Below are 13,324 nucleotides of genomic sequence, written 5' to 3'. Positions count from 1 at the left end.
CAAGAGAGATAAGGCTTTCTGTTATGTCATTTCATGTCAGGAGAGGCTATGTAAATAAAACCGACCAACAACCTGATTCAAGCCAAAGGCACACTAAGATAAAAGAAGAATCTCTAAAACGAATAGATCTTACTGGGCATCCTACCTAAAAAATAAAATAAAAAATATTATGGGGGAAATCATGCTTAAAATGTAGAGCAGAAAATAATTCAAGTTCACAGCTCCTTTTTTATTAAAATAAAACAAGTGTGAAACAAAAGAGCTTGAGGACCCAAAACGGGACCCTAAGGCCCTCCAAAAGTCCCCGAACCCCATTTGTGGCATCCACTGACTGCCTGTTGTTGACGTCTATCTCCAGCTCACTGCTGGAAGAACAAATCTCCCAGGCTGTGCGAGACAAACAGACAGGCAGGCAGACAGACGTGAGACACCCCCGCATAGTTTCCGTCAGCCGGGTGACGTCTCCGCCTCTCAGCCCGTGTGCAGAGTGACGTTGCGGGGCTGTAGTGGAGCCTCTAGCTGCATCTTGTTGACGGTCCGCCAGGCTTTTCCAGTACTGAGAAGACCCCGCGCGAGTGAGGACGACCGACACAGGGAGCGTTTTCAGGCAAGTGTTACTCGAATAAAAACTAACTAAACAAAACTTAAATGGGCGCTTTTAAAACAGTGTTGATTTGTCGATAGCGGATCGCCTCGCATGAGAAGGTTGAGTTTGAATTCCTGTATTCAGCCGACGGATTGTGGGCGAAGCTAACCTGGTTGCCTGCTGTATCGCTCTCTATCTAGGGGTTAGCTTGCTGTAATGTTAGCGCTTTCGGTCCTCTCGGCTAGCCAGCGTTATCGCTTACTATGTCGGGCTAAACTGCCTTAATATTATAGTGGGTTATTCTACTCAGTCGCTACGGACACTGTCGTTTATCACTCTCCGTGTGCTGGGTGAGCAGTTTGATTTGTTTTCTCTCTCATTGCTGAAGGGAACTGGGTTAAGTTAGCCTGTGTCTGTGCTCTTGAGAGCCCCCTGTTAGCCTGCTCCATATCCCTCTATGCTGGTCAGACTGCTTTATAGCCGACTGTACCCGGGGTACCGTTAAGCCGGGGAAGCTAACGTTAAGCTAGCTAGCGCAAAGTGTTGAGCCTTTTAAAGACAAGATTTCTCAATTGATTTCCAGACGAATGCGCATATGTTTAGGCTTTCACTTTTCCGTACATGTTTTGTGGTCAAGACATATTTATTTATGATTTAAAATAATAGGACACAGAATGCGTAATATTTAATGTGTTTTGGGTTGTTTCAAGCGATTTGATGTTGGGTGTATCGGAACAGGCACGTTAACGTTACCTGTGTGTTTCAACGTTAACACACGGGGAAAGCTGCGGTTGTAACCCCCACCGTGCCCTCGCCAAGTCGGTGTGTGTGTGTGCGTAACGCTGGATCGAGGTGCCTTCCCAGACCAGACTGTAGACAGTGAATGTCATTATCAGCGCTGTCTGCATACCAGTGCCGTCGTGGCTAGCCAACAGAAGAGGCGAGGTACAGTTTGCAGACTGGAGAGAGGAGGGGGATGGAACAGAGCATTATTATACGCGGTGTCCTTGCAGCAGTAAAAAAGGATAACAGAAGTGGAGGTGACATTAAGATATATTTCCTAATAACGTTAGCCAATGGCTGTGAGGTTGTTTGAGAAATACCACCGTTGTTACTGACCGAAGCAATTCGGGTGTTGTGATTTCTGACATAAATAAACCGATCTGGTTGGGGGGGGGGTTGCAGCCAAACGGGAGTCCCGTGCAGGCTGGGGTAGAAGCTGCTACCTCACCGTAGACCACATTGGTCGTTGATCTGATTTTGCAGTTTCTTTCTCAATCGGCCCACGGTGATATTTGCCATTAACTACGCCCACAAACATCAACCCGCTTTGGAATTGAGCTCGAGGCTTACACCGCCGCAGCATTTCAGTCGGTGGAAAAAACGATGGGATGCTGACATTTGCAAAACCATGCAAAACCATGCACCGTGGTCAAATAGCCGAACGTGCGTGTTTTTTGCCTTTTTGACAAGCCGAAATCCCCAATTAGTGTAGATAAAATCAAACTGCATTTCAGACAACAAAAATAGCGCAAATACAGTAAATGTTGCATTTTCGAACTGAAGTGCATTCAGTCTGCCGTCTCTAGGTGTCATATTGCAGTAGTAGCCATTATTATCTAGATTGCGTTTCAAATTGGGGATACCAGCTAGGTGTTGTTTACCTTATTACAGTCAATTTAGTAATTCCGCAGTAAGCCTATGAGTAAAAAGGGGAAACACCGCTTTCCATACTGCTGAATGTCAAGCTGTGAAAGGCATGAAAGAAGGGGGCGACTGCTGTTAACGCTTTTATCAATTGTTTTTCATGGAGTTGATGGGGTCAGCGTGGGGTAAGCAGACCTAGGGGAAGACACAATATGGTTGGGAAGGGCACTTTCATTTGCTAAGTGAAATGTTTTTGACCATTGTATCAGACTTACATTAACAATGTAATGGGAGAGGGGCTGGGTGTTGGGGAACTTCACTTGGATAGTTATGTCTGGTCAACTGGTTTTGCTTGTTAAAATTCTCACCTGGGGCTGGGAAGTTTGTTTCAACATCTTTGGCAAAAACCTAGATGCAAATTTCCCCTGGGGTTCAATTACAAGGGCTGAGAAAGCCTTGTGTTTGTGTTAAGTATGGTAATGGCCATTTGGTTTAGTGAGCAGCCATTGACCTCTTCAGCCCCCAGCTGGGACAGTGGCCATAAAACATTTTAAACTCTGTGTGGATAATTCATGCTAAGCAAATTTGTTTTTTGTGAGATCATTTTCAGCTTGTTTATTCATCTACAGGAAATAAATTGATTTGTTATAGTTTAGATAGTGACAGAATTTTTTTCTTCTGTTTTCTAAATTCCTATTTTTTCATACTCAGGAAGCGGATCAGAACATAGAAAACTTCAGTCACCATCATGCATGTGTCTAACTACCAGAAGATTTGTGTCATTTGAAAAGACTTGAGGAGAGAAAAAGACTACGAATACGAGAACTCAGTCAGCAGACAGAAACAACAATAACCCAGTGCTTAAACATGGCCGGCACCCAGACCAGTTTGAAAACCCCTTTCAAAGACTTCACCTCATTCAAGGGCAACATGAAACGGCTGTATAGAGAGCGACTTGAAGACGCGCCCATTAAGAAGCGAGTGATGGCTGAGATCAACCTGAAGCGTCGCAACTTGGATTCCCTCCCCAAAACTCCCAAGGTAAAGAGGGAGCAGATCGAAGATCTGTGCCACGACTCTGACATGGATGTGGAGGGCCGGGCTGAACTGCACATGGTGAGCTCTGCTAAAGCCCTGGACCTGAGCCCTGGGCTCAAACACACACTGGCCCAGTTCACCCTCAGCAGCCAGAGCTCCCTCGGGGGCCCAGCTGCCTTCTCAGCCCGAACCAGCCACGAGCATTCCCCGGCAGGCATGCCCCCCCTGCCCTCCCCTCCTGTTCTGGGAGGGGGCCCTCTGCTGGTTCCCTGTGACAGCTCCACTGAACTCACCCACTCGCTGCTGGAAGGAGAGTCCATCTCCTGCTTCATCGTTGGAGGAGAGAAGCGGCTTTGCCTGCCCCAGGTGCTCAACTCTGTGCTCCGCGACTTCTCGCTGCAGCAGATCAACACTGTGTGCGACGAGCTCTACGTCTATTGCTCACGTTGCGACGCTGAGCAGCTGCACATCCTCAAGGTGCTGGGCATTCTGCCGTTCAACGCACCTTCCTGTGGCCTCATTACACTGACGGATGCGCAACGGTTGTGCAACGCTCTGCTGCGTCCTGGGGCAGTCTTGTCTGCCGACCCCACCGGTAAGCTGTCGACCCAGGGCCTGCTGAAGGAGAGTGAAGCCAGTTTCCAGGTGGAGCACCAGTGTTTGGGGAAGTGCCAGGGTCTCTTTGTGCCCCAGTTCTACACCCAGCCTGAGGCGCCCTGCATCCAGTGCGTTGAGTGCCAGTTGCTCTTTTCACCACAGAAGTTTGTCATGCATTCACACAAGTCACCTGATAAGAGGACCTGCCATTGGGGCTTTGACTCAGCCAAGTGGCCCTGCTACCTGCAGCTTGCCAGGAAGTACCAAGGCCTGCCTGAGGAGCCAAAGCTCAAGCAGCTCCTGGACGAGGTCAAAGAGAAGTTCCACTACCAGCTCAAGAGGTCGCTAGACAAAGTAAGTGCACTTTTGAATGATACCTATGTCTTTGTTTGTTTGCATGCATTGACATGGCATTCATCATCATTCTGGGAAGGAAGCCAATTAAAACTGTTTTATTATGTTGAATGGTTTTCCATAGTCTGTGTATTCAGCAGGTTTTCTAGACTACCTTACAGCTGGTATTTTCTTAAACGTGTGTTGACCTACAGTAGTATGTGTTAAAGAGACCTGGGACAGGCGGTGACATCTGCCTGGCCAGGTCTGATCAGACAAGTAAGGCCAGCTGGCCACAGCTGAAGGGGAGTGCAACATTTGCCCCCATGTCATGTCACTGAACAAAAGGCCAACATAGGAGACTCAGGAAGGGCCTTTTAACCCCTATATACAAAAATTATGTTAGCAGTTAATTGTTGGACCTTTTATCTAACTGTAAAATAAGACCTTTTCTAGTTTGCCCAAGTTAACTGGAATTTGTCTTTTAGCAAATTCCTACACAAAACAGAATGCAAACTAAGACATTTTTGGATGGTTAGACGATATATGGCTTCTATTAGAGAATTGATTCATAAATCCTTTTAAGAGTTGCTCAGCAACAAGGACAAAATACAGGTACATCATTAGTGACCCTTTTACCTCCAGGCAAACCTGAAAGTAAAATGGCTTCATTGCATTACCAGTAGTTATCACTGAAAGCCAGAATGCAGCAGAGTCTTCCAAATGATTTTGCCGATTCTTTTTATTCTTGCTGTGTAAATCGTGTCAATGCAGTTATCTAAACGACAAGGGCAGCAAGCCTATTGAAAAGTCAGCATTCATTGGGGGGGGGAAAAGCTCTAGATTGTTTCCCTGCCATTGACTGGTTTATGTCTAATGACCTCCCTCTGACCACAGTGGACTGCCCTTTTTGTATTGCTGTGTGGATAAAGGTGGGTTTGTGTTTTTGTCTGTTTGGTGTGGTGTGTTACATCCAAGTCCACCAGTTTTTACCAGTTTTAACCAGCAAACACACATTTTGAACAGAAAGGGGCTCTACTACAACCCCTTGCTGGCAAGATTTATCTGTGATAGTAGTACAGCAGGCAGCAGGATAAATGAGTGTAGAGTAGGGAGATTGCAGTGTGTATTCACAGTGTGTGTGCAGGTGTGAGTATGCACATTTCTGGAACACATTTTGTATTGTTGTTTTTGTACCTGAGATGGGGAAATGCCTTACTTTTTTCTCTGTCTGCCTGGTTAACTTGGTGTCTGAATGTGCCGGAAATATGGTCTGCTGTCTCGTCTAGCATCTCGACCGCATTCCTGTCTCGCCTCTTCCTAATTGTCCTCCTCCTCTTCCTCCTCCTTGGTTTAAGGTATGCATCTTGGAAGACGTAGACATTCTTTCTAAAAGGCAGAGACGTTTTAATGTTTTAATAGGAAACACACATGAAAAAACATACAGACACATGTACACAAAAAACATATGCTCAAGGTGGTGTGTGTGTGTGTGTGTGTGTGTGTGTGTGTGTGTGTGTGTGTGTGTGTGTGTGTGTGTGTGTGTGTGTGTGTGTGTGTGTGTGTGTGTGTGTGTGTGTGTGTGTGTGTGAAATGAGCGGCTCACTGGAGGCTAGTATGACGCATCTTCGTCTCACACTTTGCCAGTCTCACTGGAGCCTCTCTGTCTCACCACACTTTTAGGTGCTGTCTTCTACCTCCGGGGTAATTTCTCAGTCAATTGTTTTCCCTTTTTGTTGTTTTTTTTTTATCTTGCAACTATTGCTAAGCAGTATTGACTAGAGTTAATATTCTGTTATTTGTGAGGGGTTGGCTTGATCAGAAATGGCAAATTTTAAAAGTGAAACTTCAGCTACTTTTGTGTTGGCATGGACACACAAAGTCACAAATCGCCAAAATCCTGGAAAGACAGTTGCCTGTGAGTCTACAGGAAGCAGGTGATCTTAGCATTAAAAGAGGATGCCACTCCACCCCCACATCTAAAGGGGATGTACGGGTGTGCGAAAGGTCATTGGCCATAGAACGAGGTGACCTGTGTGTGTGTGTGTGTGTGTGTGTGTGTGTGTGTGTGTGTGTGTGTGTGTGTGTGTGTGTGTGTGTGTGTGTGTGTGTGTGTGTGTGTGTGTGTGTGTGTGTGTGTGTGTGTGTGTGTGTGTGTGTGTGTGTGTGTGTGTGTCTGAACAGGAAGTGAGGCAGACGGACATGTCTCTCACCCTGAACATCCTCCAGGGTCTCTGTGTCCAGCCGCCTCTGCTGCACTGGCTGTGTGACTCATACTTTCCACATCCCAGTGGATGTTAGTGGAAGTCCAGCCAGGCAGCTTATAGTCACACATGTTTTTTGGAAAGATGGCTCGCCTCAGTATGTTGGTCTAACCCCGACTGCAGACCCTTTTCCCAATGGCCCTTATTTACACACAGTGTCAATGTGCACATTTACAAGCAGTTCATAGTTTTACCGGAGAGCTCTGGGACCTCCAAAAGAGAAGAGACACAAACAAGGGAGCTTTCTGGAAGATTTTTTTTTCCCACATTCTCCAATGGCTAATGGTCCCATATCCTGTTAGGAGTGTTTGGTTTGAGAAGGTGCAGTTAAAAACTCCAGGACTTGCTCTCTATAAATGACGCTTTGTGCCTCAAGGCACTACTACCCTGTCTACTGATCCCTGCTGTGTAAATAGTTTGCCAGACAGACGCCACCAACAGACAGCAATAAGCTTAAGAGTTACTTTAGTATCTTACAGACAATGACTTCAGTTTGCCTTCAGGGGATGTGATGGACACTTGTACTTTCCACTGAGACAAGATCATGTGTCGTCATTTTTGTTGGGTGATTTCTTTTTTTATCTCACAAGACAAGAAGTAACAGAAATTCCCAATGATGGTCATCATTTTGTTTATTTTGGCTGTGTGTTTACATGGCATGTCATCAGGCATGCGGTGTATTACACAACATCTAAGTGACAAAATCCCCAGTAGTAGTCGGTATTAGGTCAAGTTATATTTTAAGATGCAAAGATACACAAAGGTAATTTTTACTGTCTATAATGTAAAACTGGTAAATTTTGGTCATTGGTTTTATTTACCAGAATCATTAACTTTTCTTAGTTTATATATCTAAAGTAGAAAAAAAGTGTGCTTTTTTGAAATAAGAAAACATTATGGCATGATATTTTAGACATATTTTCCCCACCCTAGCGAGCATAACCCCATGAGCATAGTGAACATAGCTGCTGTCTGTTGCTTATTTGCCTCCGTCTTGTTTGTGGCGTTGTGTTGGCCCAGAGTCAGAAGTGTCAGACGAAGAGAACAGCCTTTCTCTGTCTGTCTCGCTGGCTGGGCGGACACAGTGGCTGCGGCACAGACGGCAGACAGCTGCATCTCTCTGGCTTCCTCTATTTGCTATTTGGAAACAAGTGACTTCATTACCGCAGACCGTTGCAGCTGCACTCTCTGGCTGTCTCCTGGGCTGCCTGCTCTGTCTGTCTGCTTGTCAGTCATTCTCTTGGGCATCTAATTAGATTTTGGCAGGCATGCTAATCGCTCACTGGGCTGCCTTTGCTATCTGTTCCTTCTTCCTCTTCCTCTCCTTCCATCATGATTTTAATCTTTGATATGCCTTCTTCTCTTGGGTTCATGTCCTCACCCATCTTGACTTATGGCCTTCAGTGTGCTCCTCACTCTGCCATCCTTCGCTCACCATCATTCCTTTTCTTCTAACCCAGACGGTTCTGCTGTTGCCCACATGTGTCTGTAAACGGTCAATCCCCCCTGGGCCCCAATCAGTGGACAGTAACAAAATAAGAAAGCCAAATGACCCGATAAGTTGATCGATACATAAGCAATAAGACCACTTGTGTGCGTCTGCAAGGCGGATGAGAGGAAAGACAGTGGCTATTGATTGGGTCTCCGACCTTGATGGATGTGGCGAGTTGTTGGGTGACACGGACACTGAATAGAGGAGGCGATGGACCAAGAGGGAGGCAGGAGGAAACGGAGGAAGAGTGAAATGAGTAGACTCCAGTTACAGGGGCTGCAGCTGGTGTTGCATAACTTCCTGTCTGTGTTCAGACATGTGCATCAGTTTCCCAAATTAACCTCACCTCTGCTTCTGCTGTCGCCTGCCTTCATTTTTGCAACTCAGACTGCCAGACTGAAGTAGTGTCACACAGACTCAAAAAGGGTATCTGTGGTCAGAAAACACCCCACCCCTGGTGGAGGCAGAGAAGAGAAGTAAAGAGTATGAAACCATGAAGATGAGAGGGTAAGGCCAAGACAGGTGGGTCTGGCTGTTGTCTCAGTCATAAACTGCGCTACACTTTGGTCGTCTTCCACGAAACAGGCCGTGTCCACAGCCATTAGGTTGTTATAGGGAGCTTGGGCCCCAGCTCTTCTTTTCACGAGTTGAAAATTAACCTCTCCAAGACCTGAGCTGAACCACAAATCTAGCCTGGAACAGCCCTCTTGGTTAGCCAATCACATGCCGGCTGGCTCGCATTTCCCCAGCTCCAACTCTCTCCTTTGCCCCCCACTCCACCAAAAGACACCCATACACATATTTCTATGTCTGTTTGTGCATTTTCCAAAGAACAGTTATCCACTTATACTGAAACACAGCCGCTTCTTTGAACGCCAGCCCAGAGTAACCTACAGTCTGTCACGCCTGTATGTAGTTTGGTGTGGGTGGCTGCCAGTGTCCCCTATGCACAACAGACTGGGCCTTGGCCAGTGTTTGCTGCCTGTTGTAAAGGGCTAAATGGGGCCCAGCAAGGTAGGAGGGGCTGAGCCGAGGGGCCTCTGGTATGTCACCATCAGGACAGTGCCAGTATCACAGCCAGTCAGGCTTTTTTTTTTTATACATAAGAATCTAATCAAGTTTGGAAAATGGTCGAAGGCCTCAGCCTTAGTTAAATTCACCACTTAGGCCTAGTCCACACGGACACGGGTATTTTTATAACCGGAGATTTTTCTCCTCCGTTTTAAAAAAAAAAAAACCCGTCCACACATGCTTGGTTTAAAATAAATCACCGTCCACATGAAAACGCAAAAACACGCTGTCAAGCCATTGCAAAGAATCATCAACAAAGCAGTTAGCGGCGCACAATATGACGTCAAACACAGCGGATAACGGCGCACACTCTGACGTCGCAAGGCAAGAAACCCGGTTATACTGTCCACACGTCAACACTGTAACCGGCGTTCCTGAAAATGCTCACCCTGGCCGGAGTTTTCAAAAATGTTCGGTTACAGGGCCCTGAAACTGCGTTTTCGTGTGGACGGAAGGCCAAACCGCGTAAAAAAGTCACGGTTATAAAAATACCCTTGTCCGTGTGGACTAGGCCTTAGATTTGTTGTGTACTAGTTCCCAGCTTATCCTGTGCACTACACCCCACATTTACCATTAGTTTGCTGGTGGTAATTTTTCAACCCAGCTGCAGCTTATTATGTTTGACTGTTTCCTTGGTTTGGACTCATTTCCCACCTCACTACCAGAAGAAGAAGAAGACGATAATGTGCTGCTGTAAGACTGATGTGAACTAGCTACAGCAGCAGAGATAGTCAGTCCAGATACAGTGGAGCCTGTGCCACGTCTGCCAACAGTCTCACAGACTAAATAAACTGGCTAAGCCCCTCCCAGCCAAATGTCCCGTGGGCTTTAAAAGAGTCCTGGACTAACTGCCTATTTGCATGTTCACTGTGCTGTGGCTCTCCCCCTTCAGGGTGTCAGACCAGTTTGTTGCCTCTCAGGAAAACGAGAGCGAGAAAAAGTGAAAGAGGGGACTATAATAGGCTACGAGTTCAAACAAGACTGTAAGAAACAAAAGGGTCTTGGATTGCAACACATCTGGCAAGCTTGCTTGGGTTGTTTTGCGTGAGACCGGAATAATGAGGAGTCTTAATTAATCGATGTGTTGATGAGAAGATTAATTGTCCACTGTCTGGTCTCCCTGGGAGACAGTCAGATGAGCAGGTTGTGTGTACGTTGGGGGCAGGGAGTCTACGGCAAGGGAGCTACATGTGTAAAAGGGTTGTGGGAGACTGCCAGCATGTGCGTTTTGTGAGCAAGCGGAGAGGTTGCGTTTGCATTTGAAAGGCCACCTTCCCGGAAGGGAATGGTGATTAATGAAGATGTAAACGGAGAGACCCAGAGACGGAGTTTACCATAGGAGCGCCACACAGCAAACACACAACACACCATATAGGTACTTAGACTGCCTCTCTCGTAATATTTCCTACAGCCCCAAACTCCCAGACAGGGGAAATAACACTGGCTATCAAAGGCGTGTCATGAGTCCCACTGGGCTGGCACTCGGCACATCCACAACACATTAAGCCCAACCACTACGCTGATCAATTATGTATGTTACAAACACAGAGAAATAAGGGGAAACAGTCTGCCTATATGATTAAAGTAATCCCCAACTCTCCACTTTGCCAGTAATTTATTTGCGTGTTTGATAATGTCTCCTTATTTTCATATGGTAGTGATTCTGCTTGCGTTGTTTGTATAGGTATCCATATTTTTTTGTCAGCGTCCACCATGTGCGTAATTGCACACAACAATGGCAGCCAAGGTAAGTGCTCCTGTGGCCCATGTTTTGACCTTCAGCCTACACACCCAGATGAAAGCAGATAGCACAGCAAACCACTGTGAGATGCAAACTTGCCAAGCTTGGATAGGTGATTACTTACCCTGAAAGTCTTTTATTTTGCAGCCTCACCTTTGCTCCACTTACATCAAACACCCTCCAACTGTTTCTTTTCCTCCCACTGCTGGTAGCCTCTATACCCCTGTAAATCCTTATCTCACCAGGAGCCTGACTGTTAAGTTAGCAACTGGGAAACAGACTGCATTAGTGAAGTGACGTTTCGTGGTTTGCCCAGTCTCTGCCTCTACCTTGACAAATGTGGATGTGTTTATCTCACCGCTATTCCCACCTGCAGTGATGTCGCTCATTGGAATCTTCAATCTCGCTGATATTTCTTAACATACAATGTTATTTGCCTCATACCCCTCAAGGGTCCATTCCAGCTCATCTAGATGCTGTAAATAGAGGACCGTTTCCCTCTGGATCCTCAACAGCCCCACTGCACCTCTTTGTAGTATAAACTAAGTAGTAGACAATCCTTGAGGTTGTTGACCTCCAGATGCAATAAATTACCTAACTGCTTTCATAAAACGTAATGTGTATATTTTATTTTAATATACTGCAGCTATATTAAGGATTGCATGTGTTGAGCCTGGAGAGTGCACTTCAGCATCCTTGCATGCAAGCTACTAGTCCATCTTAATTGTCCCCAAGCAACAGAGTGGTGTGTGCTTATGTGTACGACTCTTGTTGAGCATGTTGCACTGATTCTCGCTCTTTGCGTGTCCAGCTCTCTTTTCTGGCTTGCTCGTATTAAAACTGCTGGAGAGGCTTCGCCCGCATAGTGCCTTATTGCCCTTGACTTTATCCTTTTGAAGAGTGAAGCAGTGCCTTGTGGTTTACAGTCTGGCTACATTTGAACTTGTTCCTATGAGAAGTTCACTTTGTTATGCCAAACATTTTCTTTGTCATGACCATCTGAATTTACCATCATTTATCATCCTGATCACAGATGAGGCCATATGTACAGTAGTTTCTCAGAAGACTGTCTCATGTTAAGGGAACAATCTAGCCAAATGATGGTACATTTTGGCATGTTGCCTTTTTTGTCAGCTGATTTGGCAGACAAGGAAGCAGCCTTGGTTACAGGTGAACATTTTAATCAAAAACTTACTCTTTGTCCTTCTCTGTCATCAGAGGTGAATTACAGAAAGCCAGACTGTGACGTGACCCTGACATGTCCATACGATGACATCTCTTATTAGAGAGATGACACATGCAAATACCCAAAGTAGCACGGGATGCTGTGCAGATGACACAGTCCGCAGTTCATGATTAAAGGTCAAAGACAGACAGACAGACAGACACACACACACACACACCCACACCAACCACCAACCACCATCAGTAACTTCCTCCCGTCACCACGCCAACCCTATCCTGCAGCGTGAGTCACGGTGCTCCATCAGTGCTGCGGTCTGCTCTCCACTCATCAGCGTCACTGTGGAACCAGGACAAAGATTTATCACCGTCCCGGTCTCTCACACAGTCCGTCTGATCTACACCCAGGTGTGTTCACTAAGTGCTCTGACTCAACTGTAATGACATTTACCAAACCCAACTGCTTTTCTTGGGCTGTTGTCAAGCCTGCCTCAGACAGTGACTGTTCTAATGAAGGAAGTCTGGTGATCAAGTGTGTGTGGACTATTATATGAGTTCACCTGTCATATGTTTTGGTGCATTAATATCAGTAAAGGCAGGATGGCCATATGCAGGTAGATTTCTTTTTGGTTTTGTTTGTCTTTAAGAATTCAGATTTTGTCAGTAGGGTTGGGCAATATATCAATATTATATTGATTTTGTGATATGAGACTAGATATCGTCTTAGATTTTGGATATCGTAATCCTGTAAATGGCTTAAGTGTTGTCTTTTCCTGGTTTTAAAGGCTGCATTACAGTAACGTGATGTAATTTTCTGAACTTACCAGACTGTTCTAGCTGTTCTATTATTTGCCTTTAACCACTAAGTCATTATATCCCCATTACTGATGATTATTTATCTAAAATCTAATTGTGAAGATATTTTGTTAAAGCACCAATTGTCAACCCTATAACATATATAACGTAATATCGACATCAAGGTATTTGGTCAATAATATAGCGACATCTGATTTTCTACATATCGCCCAGCCCTATTGACAGATTAAAAGTTAATGTGTATAGTCAATTTCCTAGTCCACAAGCCATTGTGAAAGTAGAGAGAATGGTCTTATAAGACTTGTTTTGAAAACCAGAGCTTGTGACAGAGAGAAAGAGAGAGTCATGGTAGCTGATGGATTTGCATTACTGTAGCTGTGTTTGTGTGTGGGAGAGACAGGCGAACCCGAGGGGCCTGGACAGCAAAGCCAAGCTGCCCATGCAGAGACGAGCAGTAGAAGCTTCAAACAAGCTTCTGCATGTAATATGAATGAGACCGGAGCTTTCTGCTGAACAGTGAGGGGACCCAGGGCCTGTTTGGATTTAACTGTCTCTCT

The 13,324-nt window shown here is 45.6% G+C and overlaps 1 protein-coding gene across 2 annotated transcripts in view; it reads left to right on the top strand.

Moving 5' to 3' along the window:
• Window positions 1–2,946: 2,946 nt before the first annotated feature.
• Window positions 2,947–13,324, top strand: part of skila (SKI-like proto-oncogene a) — a 24,402-nt gene continuing 14,024 nt past the window's right edge. For both annotated transcript variants that reach the window (XM_028593049.1, XM_028593048.1), the window contains exon 1: window positions 2,947–4,222. In XM_028593049.1, coding sequence (XP_028448850.1) covers window positions 3,101–4,222 — 1,122 coding nt within the window. In that variant the 5' untranslated portion in view covers window positions 2,947–3,100. The remainder of the gene's footprint in view (window positions 4,223–13,324) is intronic.

The sequence above is a fragment of the Perca flavescens genome, chromosome 12, assembly GCF_004354835.1.
Source record: "Perca flavescens isolate YP-PL-M2 chromosome 12, PFLA_1.0, whole genome shotgun sequence".
NCBI lineage: Eukaryota > Metazoa > Chordata > Actinopteri > Perciformes > Percidae > Perca > Perca flavescens.
This window is presented reverse-complemented; position numbering and strand designations above follow the sequence as displayed.